Here is a 20,914-nt window from a genome sequence, read left to right on the forward strand (position 1 = left end):
TAATATAAATCAAAGCTGACACAGCTAAGTGCTAGCTTACAGCTGACCATCTGGATATAGGGTTTTGCCAGTCCTTAACTATTTTTATTATTTAATCAAATGTTAAGAAAGGTATAATGCACATGCAACCCTTGCAAAAAAAAAAAAAAAAAGAAAAGAAAAAGGTTAATATCCTATGATTAGCACAAACTGTTAACCTGTTAAAAAAAAAAGCCCAGTTTTTTTTCCAGCATTCAAGTATATACACACACATCTTATCTTTTTCTTTATAAACATTTTAGGGCGAGGAGGAGGAAGATAATGAGATAAAGCTATGAGCTAAACACCCAACAGTCCCCATTCCTTATTCTCTATGTGGCTGGCAGCATTAGTCAGAAAGTCACTCCTCTGCTGCGATGGTCATGATATATTTGAATGTGTAGATCTTTAAGGATTTCCTTATTCATTCTGCTAGGCTTATGGTAGGTGTTTTTTGTTTTCTTAGTGGAATAATTCATCAGTGCTTCCTGAGAGGCTCAAACAGGATCACTGGCCAGATTCCGAAGAGAAACTGTTTGGAAACAAGTTAGGACAAAATGAGAGAAGATAAAATTATTCCATGTTATTCCTGAAACAGAATGAGAACAAATCCATGGGGCTTGGTAGGTTTGCTAGTGATTGTCCTGGTAATAGAAGCCTGAGGACAGCATATTTCTTCTAGACTTGTACCAGATCTCAGAAAATATTTGTTTAATTTGTGTAAATGTATGGAGGTACTTCAAAAAGTTCATGGAAAGATTTGTGTTTATTTTTTAAATTATACTTTTCCATGAACTTTTTCAAGTACCCTTGTATTATGCATCTACTTTGTCAGGCATGGAACTGGGCATTTAAATCATCTCTGATCCTTAAAACAACTCTGCAATGTAGTGATTAGCAGCTCCATTTTATTGTTGAAGAAACTAAGGCTTAAAGAGAAGAGACTTGCCCAAGATTATGTAGTAGTAAATGGAAGACTTAAGATTCAGTGCCTTCTGTTTCCAAAGCCTGTGCTCATTTCATTACCTGTCCACGACCCCTTTCTTCTCCCACCTCCATCTCACCATCTCATTCTTCTAATACTCCCTCACCCACAAAACACACACACACATCCTAGGAAGGGGACTTACCTTCACTTTTGGCCTATATCTCAGGTAGAGTGTTCTTGTATATAAACTGAAAGAAAAGTGGGAGAAAGAAAGCTCTTCAGGTGAGTTTTTAATCCATGCCAGCTGGCTTATGAATAGATTTAATCATAGTGCCTTATGGACTGAATTGTGTTCCCCCAAAGTTTGTGTGTTGGAGGCTTGGTCCAACAAGATTGGACAAGGTTTAATTTGAAAAATATACTGATAGTCTTGAAAGTTGCCTCATACATAACAAGTGCTTTTCTTTTGCTACTTTCAAAAACTCTGACTTTGACTTTTGACAATTTGATTTTAATGTGTCTCAATGTGGGATTCTTTGGGTTCATTTTTTTGGTATTCTTTGGGCATTTTGGACCTTGATGTCCATTTCTTTGGTCAGATTTTGGAAGTTTTCAGCCATTCTTTTTTTTTTCTTTCTCTTTTAAAAAAAATTTAACATTTACTTGTACATATTTCTGGGATGTAGCATATTGTTTCAAAATATGCATATACTGAACAATGATTCAACCATTATTTCTTTGAATAAGCTTTTTAGTCCTTTCTCTCTCTGCTCCTTCTGGAACTCCCATCAGACATATTGGTCTGCTTGAGGGTATCCCTGAAGTCCCTCAAGCTATCTTCACTCTTTTTCATTCTTTTTTCTTCTCTTACTAGATACCGTCAAATGATCTACCTTTGAGTTTGCTGCTTCCTTTTTCCTCTTGTGCTAGTCTTCTGTTGAATCCCTCTGTTGAGTTTTTCAGTTCAGTTACTATATTGTCAGCGCCAAGATTTCTGTTTGGTTCTTTAAAAATTTTCTCTATCTTTCTTGAAATTCTTACTTTGTTTATACATTGTTCTCCTCTTGTTGAGCATTTTTATGATGGTTACTTTGAATTCTCTGGCAAGTAAGTCATTTATCTCAGTTTCATTAATGTCTGTTTCTGGAGTTTTATTCTGTTCAATTGTTTGAATTGTGTTTCCCTATTTCTTTATTTTCCTTGTTTCTCTGTGTTGCATTAGAAAAAAAACCTGCCACTTCCCACAGTCTTCATGGATTTGCCTCAAATGGGAAGGCACCAGTCAACCTGGCCAGAGCTTTTGTGGACCTCTCACACTCTCATGCTAGTCCAAACTGCCATCTTTGTTCTTAGTGGCTCTCTTCACACTCTCTTGAGTGTGCCAAGTCCTGTCAGCACTCCAAGACAGGCACGATAGAAACCAGACCCTCAGGTAGCACTCAGAAAAGTTGTGCTGTTAGAATTGTGGTCCAACTGTTTCCCTCCTCGGGGAGAAGTTGGGAGCTGGAGTTCTTTTTTTTTTTTTTCCCTCTCCTGCTCACTCTGCTCAGCTGGGAAGAGCTGTGGTAAGTGCCCACATGCTAGTGCAAGGCATTGCTTTGTTATCTATAGCCCTCTGTATGCTTGGAGACTACTGTATGCTGGCCCTCTCAGCACTCTAAGGTAGGGAACACAGAAGTCAGTCCTCAAGTAGCACCAAAAGTTGGGATGCTGGATGTGCACTCTAACTTTATTACTGTGCTAGGTGTGGGAATTATGGCAAAATGTTGTCTCTGTTTTTCCTATTGATTTTGATGTGGCTGGTTTTGCACTTACCTGGAGTGCAAGAGTCTCTCAACTAGTTTTTGGATTTCTCACAAAGGGAATTGATCTGTGTGTTGCTGATGAATTGGTATATCTGCAGAGAGAGGTAAAGTCCAGGCCTTCCTATTCCACCATCTTGGTGATGTCTCTTTTCCAATCCATCCTTCTATATATTGTTTGTGATGCAGGAATTGAGACCCTAAAAGCCACATTTCTGCATTGTTATATGGCTCCCTGATAAGCTCAGCTAATAGAAGGCATTAGAGAGAGACTGAAAAGCAGGAGGAAACAGAAGGGACTTCTTCCTTCGTGTTTTATTTTCATGAGGGGCTATTGGCTTGTGGTTCCTGTGAATCTTATCCCAACAACACTTCTTCACTGTGTCAGCAGCAGTTTGTTACCGTAGCAACAGTGCTCTTCTTAAGAGGCTGGGTCACAGCCTCATGGAGCCTCTCCTCTGAGCATAGAGACACTAGCACCAGCTGAATAGTGCCTCCTCTTCAGGCCCAAGTTTGGGTCTTCAACACTTCTCTCATTAAGAGATAGGGTCTGTGTCCCCTCTGTTTGAATCTGTGACTTTGACCAATAGAGTATGGCAGAAGTGACACCATATGAACTCTGAGGCTAAGTTATAAAAGGCCCTGATGCTTCTGCCTCGTTCTCTTGAGATGCTCCTTCTGAGGCAAGCCGTCTGCTAGGGAAGAAGACTGACTACACTGAGGCTCAACAGACTATATGTAGTGTCCAGCTGATAGCTCTAGCTGAGTGACTAGATGACAGCCAGTATCAATTGTCATCCAGTGTAAATGTGCCACCTTTGACATCCATCCCTACTGGAGCCTTCAGATGACTACAGCCTGAGCTGACCTCTGACAGCAATCCTATGAGAGACTCCAAGTGAAAATTGCCCAACCAAGCCCTTCCAATTTCAAGACCCACAAAATGGTGAGCAAAATAAAATAGTTATTTTAAGCCAATAAGTTTGGAGTGTGGTGCAACCACAGTAGTTGAAATATTCCTTTTTTCTTTTCCTCTCTACTTTCCTTCTGTAACTTGTTAAACTTACGCTAGATCCTCTTACTTTATCTTTCATTTCTCTTAACATTACTGCTATATTTTTGTTTCTTCTGCATCTAAGTAATTTTTTGATCTATCTTCCAGTTCACTAATTCTTGTTCAATTGAGTCTGATCTGTTATTAGTCCCATACATTGAGTTTTACATTTTGACTAGTACGGTTTTCATTTATAGAGGTTCTATTTGGTTCTTTTTCAAATATGTTTGAAAAAGTTTCCTTTGCCTTAAAGCTTTTGAATTTAACTTATTTCTTATAACATAAAAGTTAACATTATTTTTATAATCTTTAATAATTCTAATATCTGATATCATTGTAGGTCTCTTCCTACTATACTGTTTCTGTTGGGTTCTTGCTCACGGTGCCTTGTTTCCATGTGTGCTTGGTTATTTTTGACTGTGCACTTCTTACTCTCCTTAATACTTACTTTTGAGAATTCTTTGGAAACTATGATGAAGTCTTTTTCCAGAAGGTTTGGTGTTTTCTTTTGCCAGGCACATGGGGAATAAATACTACAGGTCTAGAACAACCTTTACCCAAGTTCATGGCATGAGGTTCTCTGGGCCACCTAGATAGATGGGCTGCAAATCTGTGTGAGGGATGGCTGACGGCAATGACTTCTAGGAAATACATTCTGTTTTCCAACTTTCTTCCTTCTATTGCTCTGCTCAGTGCCAAAACAACTTGTTTTGCACAGTTAATTGGGGGTAGAGTATAGAGTGAGTTTACTTTTGGCTGACACAGCTTAATGTGGGGGAAATCTCCTAATAGACTCTCTTCCTTGGGCTGGCTCCTTTCCTTTGGTTAGCTGTAGGCTTTGATTTCTGTCCCTTTTGCTCCATGAGGCCATGAAATCAGAGCCTAAGTTTGATGGAATGACTAAAATTCTTGTGGCCCAAAGCAGTTTTCGTGTTCCTTTTTGGATATCAGCTTTTCCTTAGACTTTAACTTGTTATTTTCTTTTACCCTTGCCAGTCTTTAATACTTTTAAATATTTTATCCAACACTTTTAGTCGTTTTTAGCAGGATATGTCTGCATAACCTAGGCTGACATTATTGCAAAAGGTAAATCCTGTTCAATTTAACCATTTCAGCAATCTATGGAGTAAACAATGTTATACTTATTTAACAGATTAGGAAACTGAGGCTTAGAGTCCAAATTTTCTATATAATTGAAGCTTGAACATCTAAGCTGCTGCTGCTTCTTGTTTTGGGGGGAGGGGGAAGGGGAAGCTGGCTAGTACTGGGATCCAAATTCTTGACCATGGTAAGCTTCTTTTATTTTATTTAGGATGAATATCTCTAAAACATATTCTATTATTTCCTGACTCCTTTTAAAAAAATGATAGTAAAACATTTTACTATTTATAGGCAAAAAAGAAAAAAATTAAGTTAAAGCCTTCCTACCAAATCTAGTCAGACTGCTTCCATTTTTCTTTATTCACTTTAACCTTTTTCCACATGCAAATTAATTTTTCCACAGGCTTAATAATTACATAGATATGATTTTAGTTTGTTTGTTCCACTTAAAATCAAAGTATCTTTCTATGTCATTATAAATTTTTCAAATTTATATTTTCAAATGGCTGAATAAAGGACATACTATAATTTATTTGGTGATTCTATTCCAACTACTGAGTAGTTTGTTTTGTTTTTTTATTATTGTTGTTTTGCTAAATTAAATAACACTGCGATAAACATCTTTGTGTTTACACACACATTTTCATTTTTCTGGGTTATTTCTTCAGGGTAAATTCCTAGGAATATAATAATGGGGATAAAAACCATAAACATTTTATTTTCATGAATACATGTAATGTCAAATTTCTTTCCAAATGAGTTGCACTAATTTACATTGGAAAGTAATGTGTGATCATATTATTTTCACTGCAACCTGAAGAATACAGAAAATAATTTCAAAACTGTGTAGCTCACTTTATAAAAAGTATCCAATTATTTTATTTTTAAGTTATTTTTTCAATAGGTAATATAATCATTTGGTAAAAATCTCAAACAGTGCAAAAGAATATATAGTAAAAAGAAGGTCTGTCTCCTGTCTCTGACTGACAGTCCCTTGGCCCAGAGACAACTGCTGTTACTTAATAGTTTACACACTCTTGTAAAGACAGCTTATGCATTTATAAGCATATACATACATTTAGCTTCCTCTTTTTACAAAAATTGACATGCCATTGTTTTAGAAGGCATTTCCTTGAGCACAAGCTAGAAGAACATTTTTCTATTTGCTTATTCACTACAAGTATCTCAAAAAAAGAAACATGAACGCCTGGCCTCCCCCTTCCCTCCTTTTTAATTTTAAAAATAATGTCAAACCTACAGAAATGTTGTAAGATTGGTATAATGAATTCTTGTATCATTTTTCTCAGATCCCTGATTGTTATCATTTAACCACATTTGTTCTATCATACCCACCCACTCAGCTACCTACACACACACAAATATACATGTATACAAGCACAAATATATATATATGTATATATATTCTATACAATCTTTGTCTGACATGGTGTTCTGTCACTCCTAAATATTCCAATGCATATTGCCACAAAACAAGTACACTCGCCTAAATTACCATAATACAACCCTTCCAATCAGGAAATTAGCATCAATACAATAGTACCGTCCCAGTCATAGACCTCACTCCAATTTTGTCAACAGTCCTAGCAATTTCTTTTTCATTTCTTACAGATTTCTATGCAGAAACATGCATTGCATTTAATTTTCATGTTATGTCTTAACAGTCTTTTAGTTTTTTTGTTTTTTTTTTTTTTTTCCTTGTCTTTTTTGTGACCGGTAAGGGGATCGCAACCCTTGGCATGGTGTCGCCGGCACCGCGCTCAGCCAGTGAGCGCACCGGCCATCCCTATATAGGATCCGAACCCGCGGCGGGAGAGCCGCTGTGCGCCCAAGCACCGCACTCTCCCGAGTGCGCCACGGGGCCGGCTTAACAGTCTTTTTCTAACTAGCATAGTTCCTCAGTCTTTCCTTGTCTCTCATGTACGTGATGGTCTTAAAGAGTATACGATTTACGTTCTGTACATGACCTTCAAGCTGGTAATTCAGTGTTTCCTCATGACCAGACCCAGGCCATGAAGTTTTGGCAGGAAAACCACAGAATTTATCTGGAGCTCATCTAAGTGCATTACATCAGGAGGCACACTATATTGACCTTCTCTATCACGGGCAATGTTAACCTTATTTGCTTGGTCAAGTTGGTTGCTGCCAGTTTTTTTTCTCTGTGAAGTCATCATTTTCCCCTCTGTATTAGTATTTCATGGGTATTTCATTCTGAATTATGCCAATAAGTCTTCCTCATCAAAACTTCACCTACCAGCCAGAGCATCCATTGATAACTAATGCCTATCAATTATCCCTAAGATGGTTGCCAAATGGTGATTGTTTCCACTGTTCCAAAATTGGCATGCATCCTTCTTTAAAGAAGAGCTTTCCTTTCTCCTCATTTGTTGATTGATTTATTATATCAGTGTGCACTCATGAGTTCCTATTTTATTTAATGTGTTGGAATTTGATACTCTTATTATTTTTTTTGATACTCAAATTTTATCTTAGCTTTGGCCAGCAGGGCCCCCTTTCAAGCTTGCTTTTCAGCTCTCATAAGGAACAGAGCTAGGCAATACATATGTGTACATATATATTTATAATTTATATACACACATCTGGCTCTTTCTGTATATCAGAGTGTGTGTACGTATGCATGTGTATGTATGTGTGAGACACACCCATGAACTCATACCAATACTTTTAATTCTAATCCAACCCCTTTAGGGTTCCTTCTAGCTTTTTCTCTGTCCGTGTTTGTAAATCCCTTCTGAGACAGCAGAGGACTAAATATATTTACTTATTGCTTAATCAATTAATTTATTTGTCCAATGCAACCCATTTCCCACCTCCAGCCACTACCTCCATCCACCACCTCCACGCCCCTCCTCCTCACTGCCCAGCTTCCTTGCCCCACACTGCAGCCCCTTCCACATCATCACCAGGTTTTCTTGGAAGCTCAGTGTACGACCCTTTTCCTCACTTCCCATTCCTTGGACATTGAATGCTGCCACCTCTGCTCAGCGTCCCTTTCCCTTCACTGCCCTGCTTCCTTGAAGTGTTTCTACACCAGGAGGAAGAAGGAGAAAGGGAAAGAAAGACAGGATGGGGAAAATATAAAGAGGGAGAGGAAGATGGGAAGTCCTAGCCTTTAAAAATAGCATAATGAGTATAATTTCACCTTCTCTTGGGTTTTTACTACAGAAATTAATGGCTGTAATGTATTAAAATGCAGTAATATCCTTGGGCAGTTAGGTGCCCGGTAAGGGGATTGTAACCCTTGGCACGGTGTGGTCTGCACCGAACCGGCCATCCCTATACGGGATCCGAACCCATGGCCTTGGTGTTATCAGCACCACACTCTCCTGAGTGAGCCACGGAATGGCCCTAAGTTATGAATTCTTAGGTTTGCTTCATAGTTATTCTTGTTTCTGTTTTTCTATTATTTGTCTATTTCCCTAAACATTTCCTCCCATATCTCTTCTCTCTCTCTCTCTCTCTCATTTTTGGTGGATGGCCAGTATGGGGATCCGAACCCTTGACCTTAATGTTATTGGCACTGCACTCTAACCAACTGAGCTAAGTGGCTAGCTGTCCTTCTCTTTTAAATAAGATATTTCTAACGTGCTTTGGGCTGAGAATTCAAGTAATCTGTGCAGTAAGAAGTTGTAAAAAGTGAAATAAATACATTTAGAGCCAGGGTTTAAAGAACTCTTTCATGATTAATACCTTGAGCCCTTTATAGCATGAATTCAATGACTTATTTAGGTGTCCAGAAGCTCCTTTTATATAATTCTCAGGTAGTTAAATTTTAGATAATTCAGGTTGCCTCAAAAGTGAATCTCCAGATAGGTTAGATGCAAATGTTATTTTGGGGTGGCAGCATTTAAAACTTTTTACTTGAATAAATTTTCACATTGGTTCAAAGGAAAATTTTATTTTATTTATTTTTATTTTATTTTATTTTAATTTTTCTATTTTAAAAAAAATTTTATTATGTCGATATACATTGTGGCTGATTATTGTTGCCCATCACCAAAACCTCCCTCTCTCCTCCCTCCCTCCCAACAATGTCCTTTCTGTTTGCTTGTCTTATCAACTTCAAGTAATTGTGGTTGCTATATCTTCTCCCCCCCCGTTTCTTTTTTTTTTTGTGTGTGTGTGTGTGTGTGAATTATATATTAATTTTTAGCTCCCACCAATAAGTGAGAACATGTGGTATTTTTCTTTCTGTACCTGACTTGTTTCACTTAATATAATTCTCTCAAGGTCCATCCATGTTGTTGTAAATGGCAGTATTTCATTCGTTTTTATAGCTGAGTAGTATTCCATTGTGTAGATGTACCACATTTTCCGTATCCACTCATCTGATGATGGGCATTTGGGCTGGTTCCAACTCTTGGCTATTGTAAAGAGTGCTGCGATGAACATTGGGGAACAGGTATACCTTCGACTTGATGATTTCCATTCCTCTGGGTATATTCCCAGCAGTGGGATAGCTGGGTCGTATGGTAGATCTATGTGCAATTGTTTGAGGAACCTTCATACCATTTTCCATAGAGGCTGCACCATTTTGCAGTCCCACCAACAATGTATGAGAGTTCCTTTTTCTCTGCAACCTCGCCAGCATTTATCGTTCAGAGTTTTTGGATTTTAGCCATCCTAACTGGGGTTAGATGGTATCTCAGTGTGGTTTTGATTTGCATTTCCCGGATGCTGAGTGATGTTGAGCATTTTTTCATGTCTGTTGGCCATTTGTATATCTTCCTTAGAGAAATGCCTACTTAGCTCTTTTGCCCATTTTTTAATTGGGTTGCTTGTTTTTTTCTTGTAAAGTTGTTTGAGTTCCTTATATATTCTGGATATTAATCCTTTGTCAGATGTATAGTTTGCAAATATTTTCTCCCACTCTGTTGGTTGTCTTTTAACTCTGTTAATTGTTTCTTTTGCTGTGCAGAAGCTTTTTAGTTTGATATAATCCCATTTGTTTATTTTTCCTTTGGTTGCCCGTGCTTTTGGGGTCATATTCATGAAGTCTGTGCCCAGTCCTATTTCCTGAAGTGTTTCTCCTATGTTTTCTTTAAGAAGTTTTATTGTTTCAGGGTATATATTTAAATCCTTAATCCATTTTGAGTTGATTTTTGTATATGGTGAGAGGTATGGATCTAGTTTCATTCTCCTGCATATGGATATCCAGTTATCCCAGCACCATTTGCTGAAGAGGCAGTCCTTTCCCCACTGAATAGGCTTGGTGCCTTTGTCAAAGATCAGATAAAAGTAAGTGTGTAGGTTGATTTCTGGATTCTCTATTCTATTCCATTGATCAGTGTGTCTGTTTTTATGCCAGTACCATACTGTTTTGGTTATTATAGCTTTGTAGTATAGCTTAAAGTCAGGTAGTATTATGCCTCCAGCTTTATTTTTTTTGCTCAGCATTGCTTTGGCTATGCGTGGTCTTTTATTATCCCATATAAATGTCTGGACGTGTCTTCTGGAACCCTCATCTATCATCTGTGCCTTCAAGACCTTTTTTTTGAATGCTGGCTGTAGTTCCAGTTTCCACCACGTGTCTGGGACTTACCAGGTCTTTTGCACTCAGATCCTGCGCTCTCAAGACTCTACCGGCAGCTACCAAAGGCTGGATCCTCTTCCAAAACAACTTCCAATTCCAGTGCCTGCATGGGGTGCTTCTTAGCAAAATGCAGAAATGACAGGCCAGCTGTGAACTCAAGAGTCTGCTTCCAGTTTACCTCCAGCCGGTCCGGGACGATCCCCCTTCCCTCCCCGCGCCGGCTCCGGGGCGCCGGAGCGAGTTCCCTGTGCCAGCTGCGGCGCGCTCAGCCCAGACTCGGCCGGCCATGACCCAAAGGAAAATTTTATTCCTCCTCCTACAAAATTACAGCTTTCTCAATTCCTAAGAAGTATTTGAAGTTAAACTTAGCCTCATCCAATGGTAAAGAGATCAATATGCACACATTCATTATTAGACCATTTAACAGTATATACTGAGTGCTTACTATGTGCCAGACATTGTTCTAAGCATTTGGGAGGGTAGCAGTGAATAAGATAAAGTCCCTGTTCTGAAGAAACTCACAGTATAGTTGGGGGAGGTAAACAAGTAAATAAATACTTAACTGGTTATAAATGCTTTGAAGAAAAATAAGGCCTGGTAAGGGGAAAGAAAGTAATATAGAGCTATTATTTGGATGGAGTGATCAGTGGGAGCTCTGACTTCATTTCTGCTGTAAATGGCTGACCTCTGACAGACTCTATTAGGGAAGCAGGGGGACAGAAGTGGCAACCAATTTATTTTGGGGAAAGAGACATTAAGCTGGGGACTTCAGGTATTCAAGCTTTCACAGTCCCTTATGAGTGGATCTAGCTGCCTTTTTTTTCCTTCTAAATTTGTTCTCTTTAAACAAAGATATGCCGATCGACTAGAAATGGAAAATGTTTATATTCTATTTGCATTAAAAAGGAGATGAATGATCTACTTAGACTATAGATCATGTTACAGAGGTCAGTTAGTACAACTACCTCACTTTAAGGATGAGTAAACTGAACTTCAGAGAGGGGAAGGGACTTGCTTAAAGTCACCCAGCGGCAGAGGCAAAGCTGAAACATAAGTTCCTGATTCTGTCTCTAACATTTTATATTTACACCATCCTATTCGAAGAGTAAAGGAGAAAAACACTCCAACACTAGGCTAAAAAAGTCTCTATTTCCTACCTGAAAAGGATGTGAAGATAAGAACCAAGGCCGGTTAAAATATGCCACCATGCATGAAATTGTGTGATGACACTCATGACAGGAGGCAACTTCTTTCGAAAGTTCCTGTGGAGAAGGAGAAAAATATCACCATGTTATATACTTAAAATATTTAGCAACTAATGCTGACAGTCTTAGGACATTTTGAAAATCATTCTCAAATATGGCAATTATATAATTATATAATTTCCTTAAGTCTGTTGTAGTCTGCCATATTGTTTTCCAAAGTGTATTCTGACAAATAGTATTCCTAGCAGAAGTTTCTTGAAGAAATGACTCTGTAGTCAAAGAAATGTGGGAAATGTTGTATAGTTTATTGCCCTCTTAGAGATTTTTAATGCATATTAACAGATTAAAGGCTTTGAAAAGTCTTACCATAAATAAAACAGTTTATCTTCATTATTTTCAGGTAACCTACTAATCCTTGGAACTCTTTTTTTCAGGTAATACTTATTAACACTTTATGAAACAAATCTTTTCTGAAACACACTTTGGGAAACTAATCTAGTTATAGCTATCCACTCAAGAAACTGGATATGTGCTTTTCCTACATCCTACATTGCAACCATCACTTAATTACAGCACCACTGATAAAGTGTTTTTATATCTATTATTTTACTTCATAGTCAGTGAATCTTTGAGGAGGCTATTACTAGCTTTGCTTTACAGATTAGAAACCTAAAATTCAGAGAGATTAATTGGGTTCCCTAAATCATTCAGCTAGTGGCACAGCTGGGTCTCAAATTCTAGACCTTTTGATTAAGTATATACTATATTAACGTTTATTAGAGGGGAAGAACCAATGTGAAACACAAAATTATTTTTCTAGATATCCTCATGAATTTTTGAGACAATTATCATCTTTAAGAGCCTACTTTGTTTCTTAGTGGTTTTCACCCAGGGGTTAATGATCTACCGCAGCAGTGTAAAAGCTCCAATAGGGGTTCTGCTGGGTATTCCTCATTCAGAACCACTCACCTAGATCTTAGTTTTCTAAGCAAGGTGTATTATTTGTCTACATTTAAAATCTACATTTACTTACTTAACTTTTTACTGTGGAGAATTTCAAACTTGTGCAAAAGTAGACAAAATAATAATGTATCCATTACCCAACATCAACAATTATCAATTTATGGTCAATCTGTGCCATCTAAACCCCTCATCCACTTCTCCCTCCCATATTATATTGAAGCAAATCCCAGATATTGTATCACTTTATCTATAAATATTTCAGTATGCATCTCTAAAAGATGAAAACTTCCTTAAAACGTAACCATAATATGATTTTTATACCTAAAAATATTAACAATAATCCCTTAATATTATCAAATATTCAATTATTGATCAAAGTCCCAAATTTCTTGGGTTTTTTTTTTTTTTTTTTTTCTTTAACAGTTGGTTTGTTTGGATCAGGATCCAACACATCAAAGACCAACAAACATTGTGTTTGGCTGATAAATCTCTTAAGTCTCTTAATCTGTATGTTCCTCCTTGCTCCTTTTTCCCCCTCTGCAGTTTATTTGCTGAAGAAACCAGCTCATTCATCCTACAGATTTCCCACAGTCTGAATTTGCTGATTGCTTTCCTGTGGTGCTGTTCAATATATTCCTCTGTCCTCTGTGTTTATGCAAAATTGTTGGGTCACAGAATTTTGAACTGGAATGACCCACTATTTTAATCTACTTCATATGCTTAATTTTATGGAATTTGAGGCCCAAAAAGAAAGCGTCTTAGTGACAGACTAGAATACAGAGGTCTAAGTCTAAGATTCCAACTCCTTTCAATACATAATTGCTAACAAGGTGGTAGAAGGAACACTTACCTTTCTTAGAAAATAAATTTACATGTTTTCATATGCTTATTACAAAGCATATGAAAACATGCTTGTTGTGCTGTGCATCTTTTAAGTGTCAACAATGGTAAAAATTCATTTCAGGGCACTAACATTTCTATATGCCTATGAAATTCTCTGCTTACTAGAATGCTTCCAAAAATATTTCTCAAGGAATGAGAATATATCTTACCTTAGTGAATCACAAAAGATGTTATCTATGTTCCATAATAAAAATCCCAATAAAAATATACCCAAGGATGTATAACCCAGTCCTTTAAGCCATGGATAAACCCTGTGGGGAAAAAAGAAAAGCAAAATGAAATTTTCTCAAATCATTTTATCATAGCTTGAAGACATCACTTTCATGAGAAGGAAAGGTTTTCATTAGTATTAAAAGCAAACCTACCTATTAAATTCTCTAATACGTTTGCCTACTATATTCAGCTATTAAAAGGTATTGAGAAAGAACTGGTCATGAAGAAATTGCTAAGTATATCAGGAAGGTAATCTGAAAGTGCCCAATAACTTTTTCAGTCCCATGGAAGAGGCAGGGGGATGGTGGATTAGAATTAACATGGATTGAGTCACATGTTCTTGTGTCAGGCACTGTAGTTTAAAAATATATATAAGCATATACATTAATTCATTAAATCACTTTGTAATATATGTCAAGTGCTTACTATGTGTCAGGCATTGTCCTAAGCATTTGTGATAGTAGCAGTGAATAAGATAAAGTTTCTGCTCTCAAGGAACTTGAAATATAGTTGGGGGAGGTGAACAAGTAAATACATACATAACTGGTTATAAATGCTTCGAAGAAAAATAAAGCTTAGAAAGGGGTTAAGCTAGTGATTTGGAGGTGGTATTTGGATGGGCTGGGAACACACACACACACACACACACACACACACACACACACAATCTTCACATATTACATTTACTCTTTTTTGTATAGCTTCTTTAATTTGGCATAATTATTTTGAGATTCGTCCATGCTGTAATGTGTATCAATACTAATTTCCTTTTATTGCTAAGTAGTATTCCATTATATATAGTACAATTTGTTTATCTGTCCAAATACTGGCAGACATTTGTATTGTTTCCAGTTTTTGATTATTACAAATAGAAGAGCTATGAACTGCTAAGACTTTGTATGGACATATGCCTTCATTTCTCTTGGGTAAACAGCTAGGAAAGGAATGACTGGGTTGTATGGTAGGTAAATGTTTATCTTTTTAAGATACTGCCAAACTGTTTTCTTAAATGTACCATTTTACATTCCCACTAGCTGTGTATGAGTGTTCCAGCTGTTCCACATCCTTATCAACACTTGGTGTGATGTCATTCTTTGTCATTTTAGCTGTGGTTTTAACTTGCATTTCCTTAATGACAACATATTGAGCATCTTTTCATGTACTTATTTGCCACCCATATATCTTCTTTGATGGTGTTTGCTTTCATATTATTGAGTGTAAGAATTCTTTATATATTCTATATGTAAGTCCTTTGTTGGAAATATATTTTCCCCAAGTCTATGACTTGCCTTTCATTTTCTGAAAACTGTCTTTTGAAGAACAAAACTTTATAATCTTAATGCTCAATCGATCAGTTTTTTTTCTTATATTTTGTGCTTTTGTTAATAATATTAATTAATAAATCTTTGCCTAATCAAAGGCTGCAAAGACTTCTATGTTTTCTTCTAGAAGCTTAATAATTTTAGCATTTACATTTAGGGATATGATTTAATTATTTTTTAAATAACGGTGTGAGGTTGAAGTTCATTTTTTTCCCAAAATATTCAGTTGTTCCAGCACAATTTGTTGAAAAGATTATCTTTTCCCCACTAAATTACCTTTGTATGTTTATTGAAAATGAGGTTAGAATGGTTATGTGGATCTAGTTTTGGGTGTTCTACTGATCTATACACCACCAATACAACAGTGTTTTGATTAGTGTAGAAGAGAGTAAATCAAGTAGTGAAAATCCTCTAACTTTATTCTTTTTCAAAACTATTTTGGATATTCCAGATCCTAGCATCCCCAAGTAAATGCTGGAATGGCTTTCTCAAGTTTTACAAAAAAGTCTGCAGAGATTTTGATTGTGATTCTATTAAACCTACAAATCAATGTGAGAAAATTGACATCCTAACAATATTGAGTTTTCTAATCCATGATATATCTCTCCATTTATTTAGGTTGTCTTTAATTTCTTGAAGCAAAAAACTGTACATGTAAGTTTTCAAAGTGTAGATCTTGCACATATTTGCTAAATTAACCCCTAAACATTTCATGTTTTCTGATGTTGTAAACTGTATTTTTTAAAATTTCACTTTCCAATTTGCTCACTGCTAGTACACACAAAGAAATCATAGAAATATGATTTTTGAATACTGACTAGAATCTTGTGACCCTGCTAAAATTCACTGATTGCTTCTAGTAGTTTTCTCTACACATTCTGTGATATATCTTGTACATAATCATGTCATCTGCAAATAACTTGTTGGATAGGCATTCCACCAGTACAATGCTGAATTGAAATGGTGATAGTACATATCCTTGTTTCATTCTTGATTTTAAAGGGATTTCTTTTTAACACATAATGACTAAGTATGCTATATGCTATAGAGTTCATACATTAAGAAAGTTCCCTTCTATTACTAGTTAGTGAAGATTTTTGTTTTTTGTTTTTATTTATTTAATTTCATTTATTGAAACTTAATTGATTATACATAACTGTGGGGTACAGCATTAAATATCTTTACCTGTGTAGAATACGTGATGATCAAATCAAGGATAATTAGGATACTGAATATTACATAATGTAATCATTTTTTGTGGCCCTTTCCAATGCTTCACTAGCTCCCCCTTCCCCTTTCCCATCTCTGGTGGCCTCAGTTCTGTTCTCTCCTTGGGAGTTCAACAAATTATTGTGATTGCTGTATCTTTCTTTTATTTATTTTTATTTCTTAATTTTTTTTGGTGGCTGGCTGGTACAGGGATCCAAACCTGTGACCTTGGTGTTACAAGGCTGCACTCTAATCAACTGGGCTAACTGGCCAGCCCCCAATTTTTTGGAATAGTTTGAAAAGAATTGCTATTAATTCCTCTTTAAAGGTAGAATTCAGCAGTAAAGCCTTCTGTCCTGGGCTTTTCTTTGTTGGGTAACTGCTGATTATTGCTTCAATCTTGTTTGTTATTGGTCTGTTCAGGTTTTCTATGTCTTTTTGGTTAAGTGCTGGTAGTTTGTACGTGTGCAGAAATTTAACCATTTCCAGGTTTTCAAATTTTTTTTTTTGGCATATAGTTGTTTATAATAGCCTCTAATGATTCTTTGTATTTCCGTGGTATTGGCTGTAATGTCTCCTTTTTCATTTCTGATTTTTGCTATTTAGGTCTTCTCTTTCCTTTTTTTTAGTTAGCCTAGCCAATGGTTTGTCTATTTTGTTTATCTTCTCAAAAAACCAACTTTTTGTTTCATCAATCTTTTGTGTCATTTTTTTGGTCTCTATTTCATTTTATTCCGTCCTGATCTTAGTTATTTCTTTCTGTCTACTAATTTTGGGATTCGATTGTTCTTGTTTTTGTAGTTCTTTGAAGTGCAGCATTATAGGCTGTTTATTTGAAATCTTTCTACCCTTTTGATGTAAACATATATTGCAATCAACTTTCCTTTGTACTGCTTTTCCAGTATCCCACAGGTTTTCATATGATGTATCTTTATTTTCATTAGTTTCAAGAAAGTTTTTGATTTCCTGTTTAATTTCTTCTTGGACCCATAGATCATTCAGGAGCACGTTGTTTAATTTCCACGTATTTGTATAGTTTCCAGAGTTTCGCTTGTTATTGATCTCTAGTTTTATTCTCTTTTGGTCTGAAAATATACTTGAAATGACTTCAACTTTTAAAAATTTGCTGAGACTCGATTTGTGATATTTATGATTGTTATGTCTTTTTGCTGGATAAATGGATAGATTCCTTCATCCTTATATAATGGCCTTATTGTCTGTTTCTGTGGTTTTTAGTTTAAAGACTATTTTATCTGATATAAGAATAGCTTCTCCTGCTGGTTTTTGATTTCCATTTGTGTGGTATATATTTTTTCTATCCTTTCACTATTATTCCGTGTGTGTCTTTACAGGTGAGGTGAGTCTCTTGAAGATAGCATATAGTTGGGTCTAGTTTTTTAATCAAGTCTGTGTCTTTTCAGTGGGGAACTTAATCCATTTACACTTAGGTTTGTTATTGGAAGGTACTGTCTTACTCCTGGCATTTTATCAATTTTCATTTGGATGTTTTAAATATCTTTTGTTCCTTTCTTCCCCTTTTATTTTTGTCTTTGGTGTTGGTTTTTTGAGTTTTTTCTTGTTTGCATTTTTGTTCTACCAGTGGGTTTTGTTCTTTCTTGTGTATTTATGGTAGTGATTATCACTTTTTGGATTCTAGATGCAGGACTCTCTTGAGAATTTCTTGTAGGGCTAGTCATGTGGTGGTGAACTCCCTCAGCTTTTGTTTGTCTGAGAAATACACTATTTCTCCCTCATTTCTGAAGGATAGCTTTTCTGAGTATGGTATTCTTGGCTGGCAGTTTTTTTCTTTAAGTATTTTGAATATATTATCACACTCTCTTTTGGACTGTAGAGTTTCTATTGAGAAGTCTGATGGGGATTCCTTTATAGGTGACTTGATGCTCTTCTCTTGCTGTTTTCAAGATTCTCTCTTTGTCTTTAAGCTTTGCCAGTTTGACTGTAAGGTATGTCGGGGAGGATCTTTTTCAATTGAATTTGTTTGGGGATCTTTGAACCTCCTGGATGTGAAGGTCCATGTCTCTCCGTATCCCTGCTAAGTTTTCTGCTATTATTTTGTTGAACAGGTTTTTGATGCCTTTTCACTTCTCTCCTGGACTACTCATGATTTGGATGTTTGTGCACTTAATGTTGTCTGCTAGCTCTCTTAGATTTTCTTCATTTTGTTTGATTCTTTTTTCTTTTTCTTTTTGGTCAGGCTTGGTTACTTTGAAAAGATTGTCTTTACGGTCAGAAATTCTTTCTTATGCTTGCTGTAAACTGCTGCTTAAGCACTTGGTTGTGTTTTTTCTTTCTTTGAGTGAATCCTTCAGTTCCAGGAGTTCTGCTACATTCTTTTTAAAGTATTAATGTCTTTGTAAATTTCCTTCTTCATATCCTGGATATTTTTTCTCATTTCATTATGTTGTCTAACAGAGTCTTCTTGTATCTCACTGAGTATCTTTAAGATTGTTGCTTGGAATTCCTTTTCAGTCATTTCAAGGGTTTCCTGCTCTATGGGGTCTGGTACTTGGGAATTACTGAATTCCTTTGGTGGTATCATATTTTCTTATTTTTTTCATATTTCTAGTATCTCTATGTTGATGTCTGGTCATCTGGTAGAGCAGTTGCTTCTTCTGTTACTCTGGAGTGGGCTTTGAGGAGAGAGACTTCCTCCTATAGATCTGTTTTATATTGACCATCAAGTAGGGTGTTTTAGTTTTGGTTCTGGGAAAACACATTAGTGTAGTCTCTATGTGGGTACTTCAGTTGTATTCATTGTTGGAGTTGCATGTGAGCACCTCCATGGCCTAGGCACTGGGGCACTTAGTGATTCCTTGCTGAGGTTAGTGACACTGTGTTGGTTTGCTGAGGATGTGAGTGAGCTCTTGAGCTCTTGGGAGAAGTGCCTGGGTGCCCTGTCACTCTTTGGCTGCAGTCGGTGACACTGTGTGGGCTTGTTGGCACCCTGGCTAGAGTCCCATGACTCTGGTTGGTGCACTGGGGTACACTGGAGCTCTTCACATTGAATGGGTGACTCTTGGTAGGGTTTCTCTTTCCTTTTTCCTACAGGCAGAGGCTCCTCCTGGATCCTTGTTTCCCCTGGTTGGGGAATGGATTGGGTGGTGATTGGGAATTTTATTTCTTACTCTGTTTGGGTATCCTGGGTTTCTGTACTCTTGGGGGGTTTTGTGTGTGTCTCTCTCTGGATCAAGGCAGTTACATGGGCTGTGCATGTACCTCCCACCCCCAGGAGTGCTACCTCATTTGGCAGCATAATTTTCCCCATGGGTTGGTGCATTGGGTTGTGGGTCTGTGCTTGCTCACCTCTTTCCCTAGGCTCCACTGGTAACTCTCCTTGTGTCAATGCACTTGAGTGGTTGGTGGGCCACCTGCATGGTGGCAGTGGCTACTGCTGTGGCCATGATCTGCCCTTGCTGCGGCAGTGGCAGTGGCAGTGGCTGTGGTGGTGGCTGTGGTGGACCACCCACACAGAAATGGTGTCTGTGGCAGTGGTAGGGACTGCCTGTGGCTCCCAAGGTCCCAGGTGCTCCTGCCATCTGTTGGGCCATAGTTCAGGTTTTTCTTATTTTGTTTTGTTTTCTTAGATCGTAAGTATATGTTGAATTTTATAGAATGCTTTGTCTAAATCTACTGGTATCATCATGTAATTTTTTCCTTTATTTTTTAAATATGATGAATGGCAGTAATAGGTTTTTTCAAATATTTTGTAATTTAAGTATTTGTGTATAAGTTAATGTAAACAGTGATTAACTTAAAAATCATCAGGAAAACACAAACCTGGCAATATATGGAAAGGGCATTAATGCCACTGTTCAATGAAGGTTCTCAAGAGAAGATGCAGTTGAGAGTTATAGAGTGGCTTCAGTTTTTCATAAAGTTTATCACAACCCCCTTTGAGGAAGGCAAGAATGAATCCCAGGAAACACAGGGCTCAACACAGTGAGGGCATCTGGCAGTGTGGGCCAGGTGATAAAATGTGACAGGAATATAATCAGTGGCAGTGAGGCGCTGTCTGTTTTCTGCTTCTAAACTTACTTACCATGGCCAATCTTCAGCTCTCAGGAGTAGTTCAAAGCAAAATACTTCTGTGGGGTGAAATGAATGTCTTTGGTTATCCAGGCAGCAGGGCACGTAGGAGAGAGCAAGAACATCAGCACATGGTCCATGCAAGCTAAGTATGGATAAGATTCTGGGGACATACTAGCTATATATTATCAGGTGCAAGAGTGTATTATACAGAAGGCCCTCAACATATCTGTGTCTAGAGTCACACTGCTTCATTCTGGATTGGCTGCATGTGTAGTGTACAGTGATAATTTCAGGAATCCCTTCCCTTCTCTACACCTTCACCTTGGGAACTACTTTCACCTCTCTCCTATGCTGGATATCCTCTCTTGTATCCCATGCCTTCCTCCTTTTTGTATACAAACTTTCTCATTCTGGTGAAACACATCCTCCGATAGCTTCCTGAACAATAGTTTATGGGATATAAGTTTTTTTTGATACTTGAATTTATGAAAACATATTTTTCTCCATATTTTATTGATAGTTTGGCTGACTATAGAATTCTAGGTTAGAAATAATTTTTCTTTAGAAACTTAAT

General features: G+C 37.0%; 1 protein-coding gene across 3 annotated transcripts in view; it reads right to left on the reverse strand.

Annotated features, from left to right (window-relative positions):
• Positions 1–188: 188 nt before the first annotated feature.
• ACER3 (alkaline ceramidase 3) overlaps positions 189–20,914 on the reverse strand; it is a 177,280-nt gene continuing 156,554 nt past the window's right edge. For all 3 annotated transcript variants that reach the window (XM_063094390.1, XM_063094392.1, XM_063094393.1), the window contains 4 exons: positions 13,696–13,797; positions 11,633–11,737; positions 1,149–1,194; positions 189–550 (listed from right to left, as the gene is read on the reverse strand). In XM_063094390.1, coding sequence (XP_062950460.1) covers positions 497–550; positions 1,149–1,194; positions 11,633–11,737; positions 13,696–13,797 — 307 coding nt within the window. In that variant the 3' untranslated portion in view covers positions 189–496. The remainder of the gene's footprint in view (positions 551–1,148; positions 1,195–11,632; positions 11,738–13,695; positions 13,798–20,914) is intronic.

This window comes from Cynocephalus volans, chromosome 4 (genome assembly GCF_027409185.1).
Source record: "Cynocephalus volans isolate mCynVol1 chromosome 4, mCynVol1.pri, whole genome shotgun sequence".
NCBI classification, from domain to species: Eukaryota; Metazoa; Chordata; class Mammalia; order Dermoptera; family Cynocephalidae; genus Cynocephalus; species Cynocephalus volans.